The sequence below is a fragment of the Oncorhynchus keta genome, chromosome 31, assembly GCF_023373465.1.
Source record: "Oncorhynchus keta strain PuntledgeMale-10-30-2019 chromosome 31, Oket_V2, whole genome shotgun sequence".
NCBI classification, from domain to species: Eukaryota; Metazoa; Chordata; class Actinopteri; order Salmoniformes; family Salmonidae; genus Oncorhynchus; species Oncorhynchus keta.
Genome location: NC_068451.1, coordinates 18207347 through 18225249, shown reverse-complemented (window position 1 = coordinate 18225249; position 17903 = coordinate 18207347). Strand labels below are relative to the sequence as shown.

Genomic DNA, 17903 nt, shown 5'->3' with positions numbered 1-17903 from the left:
TGAAGTAAGACAAAACAATTTGACATGGAAACACTGGATTTTCTGACAAAAAAAAGTTTATTCATTATGAAATTATGAAAAATATGAAGAACATTCCCCCCATGAGGCCACTAGGTTATTTGACTGCAGTAAAGTGATACACTCTGTAACTATTCTAAAGTCACCATTTGCCTCATGGTGAAATCACTGAGCGGTTTCCTTCCTCTACGGCAACTGAGTTAGGAAGGACGCCTGTATCTTTGTAGTGACTGGGTGTATTGATACACCATTCAAAGTGTAAATAACTTCCCCATGCTCAAAAGGACATTCAATGTCTGTTTTTTTAAACTCATCTACCAATAGCTGCACTTCTTTGTGAGGGAATCTGTGTTTGAAATTCATTGCACGACTGAGGGACCTTAAAGATAATTGAATGTGTGAATATCTCTGATGTGTTATGTTGTAATGCCATGCTATTTATTGGGCTATGTAAGTATTGCATTGTGTAGTTTGCAGTACCATTGTTAATTTTTTAATTTATTTATTTAACCAGGCATGTCAGTTAAGAACAAATTCTTATTTACAATGACGGCCTACCCGACCAAACCGTAACGATGCTGAGCCAATTGCGCACCGCCCTATGAAACGACCGGTTGTGATACAGCCTGGAATTGAACCAGGGTAAGTAGTGGCGCCTCTAGCACTGAGATGCCTTAGACCACTGCACCATTCAGGAGCCCCAATATGCATGTTTATTTCTATTCTTCTATAGAAACCACAAAAATCACTTCTGGTGCAAATCTGTGTGTGTGTGTGCAACTGTGAGGTGGTGACTAAGAGAATAAAACTCTGGATGTGGACAAATCTGCCTGGTTGTTGCCGGACCGCTTGTAGTGGGTCAGACCAAAGTAGAATCAGCAGGTGAGGGCTCAGAAGCCAACCGCTCAGATGGCTACAGTTGGCCGTTTTAACATACACAGCGGGAGCGACACCAGTAGCAACGGGAGTGTTCTTCACCCCCGCCTGCCGAACACTGCTGTCCAGCAGTTCTGTTAACGTTACGGCAAGGGCAGGTGCTCGGCAGGCGGGAGCAAATGACACTGTGAGCTAGCTAGTACTCCAGTAACTTTACACAGGCGTTCTGTTAACGTTACGGCGAGGGCGTCTGTGTCTGTGTCTGTTTATCACAACTTTAATCACAGCTTGGATAAAGAGGGGTGGGGTGGCTGGTATATCTGTTCCTGCAGATTTAGGAATGCCAACATGCAGGAACGACTTGAGTTGCGAGCCGCAATCACACACTATTGACTCTGCCACACACTATTACAGATTATTATGAAATAGATGCAAATTACTTACTCCAAATGTGTATTTGTCACATGAAAAAATAAAACCTACTGTCTTTTTCTGTGACTGAAATGCGCTGAATAGAAAATTGTGTGCTGGACACCATTTTTAAAAAACTGTCCTGTGTATTTCAAAAATACTTTGTGATAGTTGGTTGACATTTCCCAGGGGAAAAGTAGATTCATATTCGAGAAAAAATTGAATCTAATGAGATTGACCATATGACTGGATACTGACCACTGAATATAATTGACTGTTAAACGTTACCTTTCAGGTATTTTAAATGTCTACTTGTCAATGTTTTTGTAACGTCTGTAATGTCTTTTTCGGTACGTGTCAGACCCCAAGTAGACTAGCTGTCGTCATGGCGTCAGGTAATGTGGATCCTAATAAAATCAAGTAAAATCAACATACTGACATACTGTGCCTCAAGGCATCACAAATGGTGAGAATAACAGCAAGAGCAGTCTGTATTGCTGTCCTACAAACTAAAGTATACACATTTTGTTCAAAAATTCAAGTACTTTCTGTTGTGTGTGCCAGCACTAGTACAGGTGGGTGCCGCTTTGCAGCATTATACCACCTAGGGAAGAACTGTCAAGAAAATAGTTTTGAATAATGATATACTCATTAAGGGCATTTGTGAATATACTGTAGTTGATTCTGTTGGAACTTTCAGCCCTATTGACAGAACTGAGTCATATTTATTCACCTAAAGCATCATTTCATTGGACCTTTCTGTTTTTTGGATCTTTGCATTCTGTGTAGGTCTATGGCACCTGGTGTCCCTGATAGGCCCTGACCTGGGTAGGGCTCAACGGACGTGTGTGTGTGGGGTTAGACAAGAACAGGCATATACAGTCACAATCTTAGAGATTGGGCCAACTGCAACCACTATTGACCGCAGTATCACAGTGAGGTGATCCATTAATATAGGCTAAGATCACCCACACAGCTGATATCAATGATTTTAAAATTGCCACCGCTCCAAAGCCCCATTTAAAGCTTACCTGATGCTAAAATACGTCCTTTGTCCTGATCTTGTCCCTATTCTGATTGTGCCCACATTTTTAGACAGGTGTAGATGATTAAAAGACTCATTGTGATCCTAACCACCTCTGGAGGTAGTCAGACACGGGGCACGGATTGTCTGGATATCTTTACAAGTGTAGACAGATCTGGACAGAGAAACCACTTAAATAATCATTATCCCGCCCTCTAAAATCATTGACTTATGACATCAATGTATGTTTTAAAATAAATAAATAAAATTATGAAAGAATAGTATACATATATTTGGATACAGGGAGGGACCATGAAAAATTGTGCAGACAGTGGATGGATAAGAGACACATTTTAATACCATGTGAAGAAAGATTACTGAAAATGTGGGCACACTCAGAATGTGCACAAGATCAGGAGACAGGAATAAACCAGGTATAAACAGGGCTCAAAAACAATTTCTTCCAAAACATTTTAGCTCTAAAACTAACCTTGGTCTACAGTGCATTCAGAAAGGATTCAGACCCCTTCCCTTTTTCCACATTGTGTTACATTACAGCATTATTCTAAAATGATTAAATAAATACATGTTTTCCCCTCATCAATCTGCACACATCACCCCATAATGACAAAGCGAAACAGCTTTTTAGAAATGTTTTCAAATGGATTCAAAATTAAATACCCTATTGTTATTTCTTCCACAATGTTCACTCTAAAACAAACCTTAATATAGATGATAGGAATTACAGCTAAAGCAGGCTGGACATGCACGTCCTCAAACTATGGTATGAACATCTAGTTCCAAAATCCATCCTAGTTCCAAAATCCATCGTTGTATGCAAAAATCCCCCTCACGTCATGACTGATCTTGGCATGTCAACTCCTTAATCTCCTCCTTGAGGATAATTTCATTGAAAACATTATGTATAGAGAGAGATGTAGGCCGACTGTATGACACCAGGTCAATGGATATAATGAGGAGTTCTGTTATAAAGCTGATAGGCTGTCATATCTTCAACCCTGTAGAATGACCATTACTCTTCAAAAAGGCAAAACAGCATATCCAAGTGAATCAAGGATGCTGATGAGAAGAGATCCTATTAGATGATATGAGGAACATAAAAGCCTTACATAGTGTATCAAAGTTCGGAAAAGAAACCAGACAATGATTAACCATTATCTAATAAAGAATACACTTGCTAAAATGGACTGCTACACACAAACTACCCCCTAAAGGAAGGAAGCACATTGCTTCTTATTACGTTACCAATAGTATGCTCCATATTGTCACTTAAAACTTAACTAAACCAGAAAACACTATGGACAATAAATAGGCTACATTTCATGTCAAATAACCATTTTTATAGAAGAATATTAGGAAATGGAACAGAAAGACTGATACATTTATTACACAATTCTTGAACACAACAATGTTTAAAGTGACAAAAAAAACACAATAACAAATTAATATCCTGGAAAAAAACTGCCCCAAAATAAATCCTCTGAAACAAAAACATGTGACAATAATATAGGCCTATAAAACAATTAAAACTGTGGTCCAGCTTGTTTTCTTCATACTGCCTTGAGTCAACAGTAGCAACCCATTTTCATTGGTAAAGCAGTTCAACCAAAAAGGTGTGTAAAACCGCTCAAACATGACTCAGCTTAAATATCAGTCATTTGTATTGATCATTTTGCGCATCATTCTTACAAGCATACAATGCTTTGTCATTACATTAAATTGTATCTAGGCTTACATGGCACCTAAATCATCTGTTTAAAAACACAGATCAGCAAGAGACACTATGCTGGCTGATTCTTGAATTTGATAGGCTTATGGCTGATAATGCACTGTTGTCCATTGGAATGGTAGCCAATGTGTACCTTGGGTTATGCTTTATCATAGTAACCATACACCAATGTATTATTGGACCACTACATTTAAACTTATAGGACATACATACTCTCTCATTGTCATTTTGCACCACTACAGTTGAAGTGGAAAGACACATAAGCGGCAATATAATCAATTTAATATTAAAAATATTACATACATTTTTTCTTAACATTCTCAGATCAGCAGGTGCCACTCTGGCAGCAGGTAAGTTAAGTGTGATCCTGTAATGATTATGTACACTATACACCAGGGTTGTGCTCAATTTAATTTCAATTCAGGAGGTAAACTGACATTCCCATTCCAATTAAACATGACCTCAATGATTTTCAATGAGAATGTTGTGAATTGGAACTTAATTCCTGAATTGACTGAATTCAAATGGAATTGGACCCAATCCTGCTACTAAACACCCCATCTCTTATAAAGAAGCAGAATTTGACTTGGGGCTAGTGCTACAGAACAGCCAATAATCAAAGGATAAATAATATAGAGAAAGATTGTGTAAGAGAGAGCAACAGTTCACATTCCCATCCAGAGACACACTAAAACACTTAGAAATCGTCATAGAGGACAAGTGGCATTTAAAATCGCCAATGTCCCATGAGACTTTGCTTAAAATGCCCAGTTCAGTCAAAAACTAGATTTTCCCATGTTTTATATACACTGCTCAAAAAATAAAGGGAACACTTAAAACAACACAATGTAACTCCAAGTAAATCACACTTCTGTGAAATCAAACTGTCCACTGAGGAAGCAACACTGATTGACAATATATTTCACATGCTGTTGTGCAAATGGAATAGACAACAGGTGGAAATTATAGGCAATTAGCAAGACACCCCCAATAAAGGAGTGGTTCTGCAGGTGGTAACCACAGATCACTTCTCAGTTCCTATGCTTCCTGGATGATGTTTTGGTCACTTTTGAATGCTGGCAGTGCTTTCACTCTAGTGGTAGCATGAGACGGAATCTACAACCCACACAAGTGGCTCATGTAGTGCAGCTCATCCATGATGGCACATCAATGCGAGCTGTGGCAAGAAGGTTTGCTGTGTCTGTCAGCGTAGTGTTCAGACCATGGAGGCGCTACCAGGAGACAGGCCAGTACATCAGGAGACGTGAAGGAGGCCGGAGGGCAACAACCCAGCAGCAGGACCGCTACCTCCGCCTTTGTGCAAGGAGGAGCAGGAGGAGCACTGCTAGAGCCCTGCAAAATGATCTCCAGCAGGCCACAAATGTGCATGTGTCTGCTCAAACGGTCAGAAACGGACTCCATGAGGGTGGTATGAGGGCCCGACATCCACAGGTGGGGGTTGTGCTTACAAGCCCAACACTGTGCAGGACGTTTGACATTTGCCAGAGAACACCAAGATTGGCAAATTCGCCACTGGCGCCCTGTGCTCTTCACAGATGAAAGCAGGTTCACACTGAGCACGTGACAGAGTCTGGAGACGCCGTGGAGAACGTTCTGCTGCCTGCAACATCCTCCAGCATGACTGGTTTGGCGGTGGGTCAGTCATGGTGTGGGGTGGCATTTCTTTGGGGGGCCGCGCAGCCCTCCATGTGCTCGCCAGAGGTAGCCTGACTGCCATTAGGTACCGAGATGAGATCCTCAGACCCCTTGTGAGACCATATGCTGGTGCGGTTGGCCCTTGGTTCCTCCTAATGCAAGACAATGCTAGACCTCATGTGGCTGGAGTGTGTCAGCAGTTCCTGCAAGAGGAAGGCATTGATGCTAAGGACTGGCCCGCCCGTTCCCCAGACCTGAAACCAATTGAGCACATCTGGGACATCATGTCTCGCTCCATCCACCAACGCCACGTTGCACCACAGACTGTCCAGGAGTTGGCAGGTGCTTTAGTCCAGGTCTGGGAGGAGATCCCTCAGGAGACCATCCGCCACCTCATCAGGAGCATGCCCAGGCGTTGTAGGGAAGTCATACAGGCAAGTGGAGGTCATACATACACTACTGAGCCTCATTTTGACTTGTTTTAAGGACATTACATTAACGTTGGATCAGCCTGTAGTGTGGTTTTCCACTTTAATTTTGAGTGTCACTCCAAATCCAGACCTCCATGGGTTGATAAATTTGATTTCCATTGATAATTTGTGTGATTTTGTTGTCAGCACATTCAACTATGTAAATTAAAAAGTATGTAATGAGAATATTTCATTTATTCAGATCTAGGATGTGTTATTTTAGTGTTCCCTTTATTATTTTGAGCAGTGTACTTTTCCAGGTTCGAAATAATACTGTGAAAATTATAATGCTCTTAGTATTTGAAAAGACCGCCTGAAATTTCAGGCTGTTTTGGTGGGATGGAGTTTTGACCTGCTGGTGACATCACCAGACGGTAAAAATTTGTTAAAAGATGAATAACAAAGATTTCCAAACATCTCTGCTAATAACAGCTTGTTCAGTTTCCCCCTCCCCCAAAACCATTCCCAGACAACCATTTTAATTGAAAACAATAACAGTAAGTTACTTAATTGTTACCCAGAAATGACTTGATATTGAGATAGAAATGGCTGCTTTGGACCTTTAAATCCATGCTTCATTATTAGCCTTGGTCTGGGCCTTAGTCTACTGGTCAAAGACAGATCCTACTCACTATAGTATATAGTTTGATGCTCTCTCACACCTTTTGGTTGTTAGAAACTAATGAGGATTTGTCTTTCCAGCTGTTTCATGAAGCTTTCCATACCTGGGAAGACTAGACAGCCAGACATACCACACAGACAAACATCCCTCTCGTCACATCTCAGAGCGATCCTCATGTGAAACGCTTAGTTTCTGTGCACTCAGAAGTTCAGTGAGTGAGAATAGTATGGGCAGTTATGGCATTAATGGTGATGGGACACCATAACTAAAGTTCCCTATTGAAACAGTTCAGCCCATTCTCTCCCCAACTATTGGCTAGCTAGAACATTCTCTCAACAACCACTGGTCAGCTAGCACGTTCTCTTCCTGCCTATTGGCCAGCTAGAACATTCCCTCACCAACCATTGACCAGCTAGCACATTCTCTCCATGACTATTGGTGACCTAGTTTTGGGATCATGGCTTGGGCTGGGCCGACAGACAGCCACTGGCACCCAATAGGTCAGCTATCACACTAAGACACTACGCTCAGATCGACCACTAAGGGGCAATGACACTGAAACAATATGGCAACCAACAGAGCAAATATGACATGATATAGCTAGGTGACAAATCAACAAAAAAGCCAGATATTTTTTTTTAAGTAGTTCCCTTGGCAATGTTGCTATGGCAACAACAGCAGTGCCCGTTCATATGAATTCCGTGCAGCGGGGTAACTGTGTTACCATAGTGGGGTATTGTATCATAAAATCAAACAGTTTTCAGCCTATACAGTCAGTCTATGGACAAGGTTAGGGATCTTCCCCAGCCCCAGCCCAAACAATGTGCTTAGTGGTGTGGACAGCAGCAGGCCAGTGCAGAGCGAGTCCCTGTATGCTTCACAGCCCTACATCATACACCTGGCCTTTCTCTCACCCCACCCTCACCCTCCTCTTCCTCATGCCGTTGGCTCAGTAATCAGTAAAGGCTCCAGGCCCGCTGATCCTGAGGGTACGATGATGAAGAAGAGCGGGATGAAGAGGAGAAGTCTGTGGGGCGTAGCTGCTTTCCACACGCACACATTCAGTCCATCTTCTCCTTCTGGACCAGCTTGGGCGCGTCTACAAACTCCCGACCGTTGAAGAGGATGACGCCGGCCGTCACGAAGCTAGCTGTGCCCCAGAACAGCACATACGCCAGGGTCTCCGTCCACGTGTCACCTGATGGGGGGAGACACGGAGGTTGACTACAAGTAATAACTAGGTACCGAAAAAGTACCCATTGATAGCACATACTTGCCTAGTCAATAGCAATGGAAACAGTGTTGTAAAACGAAGTACGGCAAAATGTGTTTATTGGACCAAATCCTAACTTGAGATTGGTGCAGGTGTAACTAGAATGTTCAAACAAATTCCATGCCCCTATTAGGATTCAATGCAGAACTGACAAGGGAGTCCACTGTGGTCTTACCAGCCATGAGGAGGCAGATGATACACATGGAGAATGCCACAACCATGATAATGGGCAACTGAAGGGGGAGAGGGGAAATAGGAGTTAAATAAGATAACGAAATCTCAATCTACCACCTGTGACTGAAACCAACACATATTGTAGCCAATCAGTACACATAGCAGTGATCAGGCCTAGCCAATCCGATCTCACCGTGAGGAACTTCCAGTCTTTGGTCTCATGAAGGGGTGTGGTCATGTCTGCCTCATCAATGGAATAGTTACCCAGGAACAGATCAATAGAGTCCTGATGATCAGGACAGAAGTGTCAATTATCAGTTACCACACAAGTCAAGCATTTTTTATTAGTCACATTTACAAAAACATGACTAATAACTAGCACACATGCACAGTAGACACACACCTGTCTGAAGCCGTCTGAGAAGTTGTTCTTGTAGTATCTGATCATGGAGTTCCATCCATCCATCACCAGCCCCCATTGTGTCCTCTTCCCTGTTCTGAGACATGAGTAACTCTTCAGTCATCCATGTCATAATCTCTCACACACACTACAAATAATCAGACGTCATCCTCCACCCTTTCCTGAGCACACTCTTACTCAAGAGTTGTCTTCCTGGTTATAACAAAGGTCACTAGCAAAACAACCTACTCCTTCCTCCCTGTTCTAAGGGCACCAGTCCATTCAATACTCATCACCAAAACCAGTACAATGTTTTTATGTAGTTCATAGCCAATAATGCATGGCCAACTTCATAGGTGTGTGGGGTGTGACTGACAGTGGGATGGTACTGTGCCAGCAGAAAGACAACTAGTTCTCTGTCATTGTAGAAATGGACAAGTTCTATTGGAATCCATGAAGAGAGCTAGTCCTGTGCCTTAGTTTGCTAATCACCAGATTAGCAAGAAACACGTGAGCCCCTCTCTCTCACCTTGTGAAGTCCGTCTTCAAGGCCCCTGTGCCAGCATACTGCTTGGCACACGCATTGGCATTGTCTGCCCACGCTGCAGCGAGCAAGGGTGAGAGAAGAAAAGGGGGGTGGAAGAAAGAAAACAGATTTAGTGAGTGGAAAGAGGGGAGGATTTCAATCATGTTAATAAACCGTAGTGTTGGAATAATCTCATAAGGAAGACAATGCTGTGCTCGTGCTGGCAGAGGGGTAGGAAAGTGTGCAGATTTCAGCTGAGGATCACCATTTTTGTAGATCTTCTCGAAGTCGGACTGATCTTCAATCCTCTGGCCCATGTGGAGAACTCCCAGTCGCTGCAGATAAACAAAGATGTGTGGTGAGATACTGCAGTGGCCTGACCACAGGGGGCAAGGTGGAACCAAGATGGTCGCCATCAGATTCAGCACTGTTGTTTACCCGAAAGACCTTGATGCAACTGCACCTTCATCACCCTGTGGGTCAACCAGCAGCCTAACTACTACACTATTAATACATGTTTCAATGACAATTTAACCCACAGTGCTAAAACAGTTGAATAAAACACAACGGTACCTGAAGTATTTAATGTACCTGGTTGAGATGAGACCTGACCTTTTCACAGCCCACATAGGGTCAGATAACTAAAACATCCCACAGTCAAAGACCACAGAGACAGCAGCTTTAGTCAGAGGCCTTCAACATAGAGTTTGGATTTTCCAGGCTCTGTTTTGTCAGTTTGTTGCTCATTTGCAAATGTGGGTCAAGTGAGTCGAAGAAGGTGTGAAACGCATGACTTTGTCAAGTCAAAAGGTATGTTAGGTAAAAATGGACGAGCTCCTCCTGAAATGTAGTTTGCCATTAAGATTTTTACCATTGCTTTTACAGAATGTAAAAGGGGAGGCTAGGTCTACACCTTTAATGATCAGTAAAACTCCTGAGGTGGAACAGAGAGGAACATGACATTGCTCATTATGTCAAAGACAGATAGTGTGTATGTGGTGGAAGTGTTTAGATCAGGGATGTCAAACTCATTCCGTGGAGGGCCTAGTGTCTGCTGGTTTTGGGTGTTTCCTTGCAATTAAGACCTAGACAACCAGGTGTGGAGAGTTAATTACTAGTTAGTGACCTTAATTCATCAATCAAGTACAAGGAAGGAGAGAACCCTCTGCCACTTGGCCCTCCGTGGAATGAGTTTGACACCTGTGGTCTAGATGAATGTAGTAGGAGTGTGTGTGTATATATATATATATATATATATATATAAAATGGACATGTCTAGTCAGTGTGGGCGTGTCTGGTTGGTGGTTCCCACCTCCAGCTGTGACTGCAGTGAGCGTCGTGCCAGCAGACTCTGGATGACGTTGGTACGGTCCAAACAGTCCATGCAGTTACTGCGGAACATCCCTTCCTGTTGCACCAGAACGTTCCCATCCACATCAACCAGGAAGTACCTGACCAACCAATCAAACAATTTGATTCCTATTTGATTTTACAATAACATTTGTCACAAAACAAATCAGCAAACCACAGAGACATGAACACCCCCACCCCAAAAAAACTAAGTACACAAGACAGAATGACATGGCCGGCCATGCAGACTAAATACCTACCCATACTCGTCCTGCATCTCTGTCACCATATCGACTAAGATCTGCAGGCGATGCCACCTCATCCGACTGCATTCCTTGTGGAAGTCAAACGCTATGTACCTAGAGGTGCACGGTACAGGGAGAAAAGTTATGTAAAATCCAATTAAATCATTTTCTGTAAGGGGTTATTTCAAGTTCCATGGATTTAGACAGAATGTTCACCCCTAAAAAAATAAATACATGAATGACGTTAGAAGACGGGCATAGTGGGATCAGAATGAATGATGGGGAAAAGCTATAGTCCTTACTTGACCATGCCGTTGCCCAAGCTGGACACCATTTTGTCAAAGGCCTGTTCCAATTGCTTCTCTGAGCCTTTCTGGTCAATCAGATTTAAAATCACTTGCTTTCCATAAATGATGATCTGTGAGTCAAAATGCCTTTGGAAGCCATCCAGCTGTGAAAGCAGGACAATAAAGGTAAGAAAGACTTTAGAACTCAGTAATAGTAATCCTCAATATCATACCTCTACTGTAATTAAATTACTTGTACTGTAAATTAAAATGTTTGAACCTGAAATAAAAAATAGGAATATTGTAACAGGTAGCTTACATGGTCAATGGTTTTGCTGATCTGAGGTTTTGGTTTGTACTTGAGGTTGGGTCTTTGGGACCAGTAGAAGGGGATGGAGCCTCGGGTCTGTACGAATGAGGCCTTGCCCCCGCTGTACTGGACAATCTGCTCTGTCTCCACAAAGTTAGCTGCATGACCCTCTGAGTCGATGCCTGATGGACCAAATAGACATTATGTAATGATCCGTCTGAACGAGGAGTGTTTGACAGTAAAACTATAAAGTGGACAGGACAATATTATCTGCAAAGGGCTGGTGTGTGTGCAGGGTGTTGTTCCAACCCAGCTGCAAAACACCTGATTCCACTAATCAATATATTGATTGAAGACCCAGCTAGCATATAACATTCTGAGAACCATGTTTCTTAGAGCTTGGTGAGAGTGTGGTTGTCCTATGGTTATTTTGCAAAAAAACCTTCCCACACCTTCCTGGAAATGGTGCAGGATAGTTCATTGCTATGAAAATTCTCAGCACATTTAAAAGGAAGGGGAGAAAAGGGGGGTATTTACTTGGTATTTCATTACCTTAACAGAACATTTCCTAAAAGTTCAAAACATGGTTACATTGAATTTCAATGTTTGTAATGTTCTAGGAATGTTCTCCAAGTGGTTTGACATTGGGAACAATTCTAATTATAAACTCAAATGAACAACTTTGTATTTGTTAGAAAAATATATGGCATGCTAGCTCCAACCTGGTGGAGCAGTGGGCTAATTCCATGGATCGAGAACAGAAGAGCATAGGTTTGGATCTTACCTATGCCATGCCACAATAAAAAAGAAATAACACGTTTGAATGATTAATGCCTAAGCATATGAATTTCCATGTGTCCTATCTGTGCACAAAACAGTTAACCCAAACTAAGATAGCAGTGTTAAAAGTCCAATTGAAACTTTTGCTCAGAACGTTAATAAAATCTGACAGAAAAACTTTCAGGGAACCATAGTAAAACATTCTCAGAACCTCCCTGCAAACAAAAGATGTATGTCGACAGCTTTGCACAGCCTTGTCATTCTCTCAACCAGCTTTATGAGGTAGTTACCTGGAATGCATTTCAATTAACAGGTGTGCCTTGTTAAAAGTTCATTTGTGGAATTTCTTTCCTTCTTAATGCGTTTGAGCCAATCAGTTGTGTTGTGACAAGGTAGGGGTGGTATACAGAAGATGGACTTGGTATTTTACCAAATAGGGCTATGTCATGGCAAGAACAGCTCAAATAAGCAAAGAGAAATGAAAGTCCATCAATACTTTCAGACATGAAGATCTTAATGCAGAAAACTAAGAACTTTGAATGTTTCTTCAAGTGTAGTCGTCAAAACCAACAAGCGCCATGATGAAATTGGCTCTCATGAGGACCGCCACAGGAAAGTAAGACCCAGAGTTACCTCTGCTGTAGAGGAAAAGTTCATTAGAGTTAACAGCAGCCCAAATAAATGCTTCAGAGTTCAAGTAACAGACACATCTCATCGTAAACTGTTCAGAGGAGACTGCATGAATCAGAACTTCTAAGTCAAATTGCTGCAAAGAAACCACTACTAAAAGATATCAATGAGACATGCTTGGGCCAAGAAACACAAGCAATGGACATTAGACCAGTAGAAATCTGTCTTTTGGTCTGATGAGTCCCTATTTCAGATTTTTGGTTCCAACTGCTGTGTCTATGTGAGACGCAGAGTAGGTAAACGGATGATCTCCGCATGTGTGGGCCCCACCGTGAAGCATGGAGGAGGTGTGATGGTGTAGGGGTGCTTTGCTGGTGACACATTATTTATTTAGAATTCAAGGTCACACTTAACCAGCATGGCTACCACAGCATTCTGCAGCGATACACCATCCCATCTGGTTTGTACCTAGTGGGACTATCATTTTTTTTTTAACAGGACAATGACCCAATACACCTCCAGGTTGTATAAGAGCTCATTGACCAAGAAGGAGAGTGATGGAGTGCTTGCAATCAGATGATCTGGCCTCCTTCAAGACTGTTGGAAAAGCATTCCTCAAGAAGCTGGTTGAGAGAATGCCAAGAGTGTGCAAAGCTGTCATCAAGGCAAAGGGTGGCTACTTTTAAGAATCAAAATTACATTTTATATTTTTTTAACACTTTTTTGGTTACTACATGATTCCATGTGTTATTTCATAGTTTTGATGTCTTCACTATTATTATACAATAAGGAAAACCCCTTGAAAGATTAGGCGTGTCCAAACATTTGACTGGTACTGTAAGTTTTACTGTTTGGCTGGAACAAAACCCCCTGCACCCACACCGGTCCACTGTGGAAAAGTTTGTCCGTCATCCCTGCTCTAGTCAGAAAGCTCCAGTTAGACGTGCTGGTGAATGTGGAGTCAGTCACCTCTGACGTAGTAACGTACTCCAGCTCTGAAGCAGCTCCGCCTGGAGATGATGTTCCAGTCAAATATCTTCCCATTGATGCAGCAGGACTTCATAATGATGACTGGACAACACATGGTTAGGGGTAACACGGTCTTAACCTTTAAAGCCTAACTTTACCTCCTGAATTCAACCTTTCTCTGACCTCCTTTTCAGAAAATGTTTTGGAGTGTTGTGATGTTTAGAACAGTGGGCTCCATCATATTATGTCAATGGATTCACTTTCCATTGTCTGTAAATACAATACCCCTAATTTCCCAATTATAATGAAACCTATATGAATCTTTAGCTCCCCCTTGTGGCAAAAGGAACAAACTGCAAGTTCACTTCTATTGATATTTATTTACCTTTATTTAACTAGGCAAGTCAGTTAAGAACAAATTCTTATTTTCAATGACGGCCTAGGAACGACAGATTTGTACCTTGTCAGCTCGGGGGTTTGAACTTGCAACCTTCCGGATACTAGTCCAACGCTCTAACCACTAGGCTACCCTCAAGGAAAATAATGACAAGACTAATCCAGAGAAATGGGGGAATCACTAGCTGGTTTACATCCAGTCACTCAGACCGCTAAACCCCATGCAAAATATGGAGGTGAAAATGACCATGTGATCTAGTGTGTTGTGCACACATGCAACTGTTCACAGAGGGTAGATTTCACACTATTTTCAGATTACAGGGTTTAAACTACAATGCTGTTTAACAGTTCAGTCACTATAAACAACCGCCCTGTGAATGACATATCTCACATGGGCAATATCTGTTGTCTTACACAGGAAGTGGTAATGAGGTCTTCCTGTTTATGAGAATTGAAGAGTGGGAAAGTCTTAATCTGGAGTTTATAACAAAAAAACAAACATGAAAGGATACAGCCGTGGACAACTGGGAAAGCAAACCTGTGCAGCTGTCAAGAGAAGAACAGAGACAATGCAGTTTAGAAAGATCATAAGATCTGTACTGGAGCATATTCATTCTATATTTACCACAAGTGGTTAACATGTGTCAGTTGTGTCCTTACCTCTGGCTGTGGCATGAATTCTCTCAACAGGTGACCATTCCACACAAACCGCTGATCTGCCTAAAAAAAGAAGGCAAGAACACAACACATCTTTATCATACCATTCGACTTGTTTCCACATGCCCTGCATAGGAAATGTCTGCATCTGTACAGGACAGAAGTACAAACACATTACTCGTGTTTTCATGAATGTATCTCCAAATGGAAACATGTTTTTACATTATTTTCCTCCCTCACATACATATATATCCCCTCATTCTCTCACCCTTTCCAGCAGGCTCATCTCCTGGAACTCAGGGCTGGTGTTGGCAAGTCTCTGCAGAGTGTGGGTCAGGTCATAGTCTGTAGCAAAGTAGAAGCCGTCTGTGAGCAGAACACTGTTGATCATGGACAGGAAGGCTTTGTTGTCCTGCATCTGATGAGGTCAAAGATAGGTCAGGTGGCAGGTTGAACAAGGAAAGCAGAGAGGTCAAAGGTGAGAGGTCAGAAGGAAGGTTGAAGGAAAGCAAAACAGAAGTTAGGTGGAATGATGGTTAGAAAGTATCAGATGACCACTAATGATGGTTAGAAAGTATCAGATGACCACTATCCTAAAAAAATACATACAAGGAATCTAAAGTTATATACTATAAATAACATATCCACCAGTACTGTAACTAGAAGCCAACATAGAGATGCTCACTAATAGAGAAACACGTGTCTAGACTTGGGGACAGAACAGAGTGTTCTTGTAACAGCTACATGATGACACCATCTGAATGCAGTACTTGTTCTGTCTGTGAGAAGGGGTCTCATTCTCTTTGCCCTTCACATACACTTGACTGTCTACAGACACACTGTCTGCCGTGGACCGGCTCCATAGCCAATTCAACACAGGGCATCTATGTCAGCACAGATGCCTAGCATCCTCTGTCCAATATAATACATTCGTATTGGTCAGGCTAGGGTTTGACAGGTCAGCATCCACATCAAAACAACCCACCGTCATTAACATGTTGTCATGTTGAGCTTGGGTGCTTGTGGTTGTGGGCTGGCACTGGGGCCCCAACTCACACCTCCCTACCTGGTTGTCTGTCAGGTGCAGCACAGTCTTCTTGTAAGAGATAACGTCAAAGTCCATAGCCTTCCACACAGCATGGCCCAACAGGTCACCCACCTTTTTCTTCTTTGTGACAACAATGAGGTACGTGCCTGGGGAGGGTAGGCAGAGGGGCACAGGTAAAGTAAACACTCACCCTGTTAAGAACACTTGTGTGTACACAGGTAAAGTAAACACTCACCCTGTTAAGAACACTTGTGTGTACACAGGTAAAGTCTTCTCAATGGATCATTTTACAGAGTGCAAGATTGAACCTACCTGCCACCAGACGGATAGTTCCCATGATCCCACATATTGGCCTGGTGACCGCATGGGGAGGAATGTCTTTCCTCACTAGAGAGACAAATAATCATCATTTTTAAAAACATTTTAGTCATTTTAGCAGACACGCTTATCTTGAGTGAATTACACTCAAGATAAGATACTTTTTTTGTACTGGTCTCCCATGGGAATCAAACCCACAACTCTGCCATTGCACAGTGCTCTACCAACTGAGCCACATCATTTTTTCATTGCCTTTATGATCACAAACCACCATTCGCTTATCTTTCAGTTCGCTGCAGCTAGCGCCTGGAACGAGCTGCAACAAACACTCAAACTGGACAGTTGTCTCAATCTCTTCATTCAAAGACTCAATCATGGACACTCTTACTGACAGTTGTGGCTGCTTTGCGTGGTGTATTGTTGTCTCAACCTTCTTGCCCTTTGTGCTGTTGTCTGTGCCCAACAATGTTTGTACCGTTTTGTGCTGCTGCCCTGTTGTTACCATGTCGTTGTCATGTTGCTGCCATGCTGTGTTGTCGTCTTAGGTCTCTCTTTATGTAGTGTTTATCTCTCGTCGTGATGTGTTTTGTCCTATTTTTAATCCCAGCCCCCTTCCCCGCAGGAGGCCTTTTGGTAGGCCATCATTGTAAATAAGAATCTGTTCTTAACGGACTTTCCTAGTTAAATAAAAAATATATATACAATGGACTTGGTCGGCATAAGACAGTATCATGCCATGATGATATAACACACACAAACACAGCCTACTCAACATACCGGTGAGGATCATTTCTGTGGACACCCTGTCAATGGACAGTACATCATTGGTACCGTCATCACAAGCCTCAATGTAAAACTTCTCTGGGGTAGTGTGCCTATGGGGGGGGGCACAGAGGGGGAGATACAAAAATCAGTGCCCTTGGTAGACGAACATTTGGCATGGTGACGCCTTATACAAAGGGAAAACTTTGGCTTGATTTAGCAAACGCTCAACTTAGTTAGTGGCTAACGTAACCACAAGCTAACTCACACATACTAGCTACTCACTAGCTGGCTCAATGGGCTAACTAACGTTAACAGCTAAGCTAACTATTTATTAGCTAGCTGCTTCATCAACAAGATCGATTGAATTCTACCACTCAATTAAATCGAAAGGCAGATGGCTAAATAAGTACTGTTACGGACAACACAACTACACATCCTTGACATGACTGTAAACTAACGTTAGCTACAATACTGTAAACTGAAACAAATCCCGCATACGAATGACTGCAGCCTGTAATTGCTGTTGAACGTTAGCTAACTAGTTTATCATCTGCTAGCTATCTCTAAACGTACACCTACGGCAATTTTCTCTCATCAAAATATGGCAACGTTTTCAGAAAAGTTGTACTAGCTAGCTTCTGAAAATAAAAGACTGAAAACGATATATATATATTCAAGACTTACAGGTTGAATTTCTCGTAGGCGGTCGCCATCTTTAGAGGTCTGACCTAGTGACGTGTCAGTGAATGTGCACATTGTATATTATGGCTGGACCGGGGTCCTGGGTCAGACATTTAGCGTCGTAGCACATTTGCAAACTATGATAAAGTATAGGCAGCAACGTATTATGTATCACACACAAATACATTATTTGATCAAAGTTACAGTTTAGTAAATGCACTATTACTCTACAAATCAGATCGTGATAACTTTATAGAGTGACAGTCC

General features: G+C 42.2%; 1 protein-coding gene across 2 annotated transcripts; it reads right to left on the bottom strand.

Annotated features, from left to right (window-relative positions):
• Positions 1–3712: 3712 nt before the first annotated feature.
• On the bottom strand, positions 3713–17746 carry LOC118364589 (phosphatidylinositol-3-phosphatase SAC1-B-like). 2 transcript variants are annotated; one of them, XM_035746258.2, is made up of 18 exons: positions 17640–17746; positions 16968–17065; positions 16185–16259; positions 15891–16018; positions 15093–15242; positions 14828–14887; positions 14680–14713; positions 13772–13873; positions 11402–11574; positions 11098–11246; positions 10811–10909; positions 10513–10651; positions 9466–9535; positions 9204–9276; positions 8678–8771; positions 8468–8560; positions 8276–8333; positions 3713–8025 (listed from the first exon to the last, which is right to left on the bottom strand). In XM_035746258.2, the coding sequence occupies exons 1-18, from the start codon at positions 17666–17668 to the stop codon at positions 7889–7891; spliced, it is 1761 nt and encodes a 586-aa protein (XP_035602151.1). In that variant the 5' UTR covers positions 17669–17746; the 3' UTR covers positions 3713–7888. The 2 variants fall into 2 exon arrangements, with proteins under 2 accessions (XP_035602151.1, XP_052345825.1); XM_052489865.1 differs by lacking the exon at positions 17640–17746 and adding an exon at positions 17535–17577.
• Positions 17747–17903: the final 157 nt, after the last annotated feature.

Bases quoted from the DNA above. Each gene is read 5' to 3' on its own strand.
- LOC118364589 (XM_035746258.2), bottom strand. From the start codon at position 17,668: ATGGCGACCGCCTACGAGAAATTCAACCT. The intron at 16,019-16,184 runs GTAGGTTCAATC...TACCCTCCCCAG, and splicing joins AACTATCCGTCTGGTGGCAG to GCACGTACCTCATTGTTGTC. The intron at 9,536-10,512 runs GTGGGAACCACC...GTTTATCTGCAG, and splicing joins CACTGCAGTCACAGCTGGAG to CGACTGGGAGTTCTCCACAT.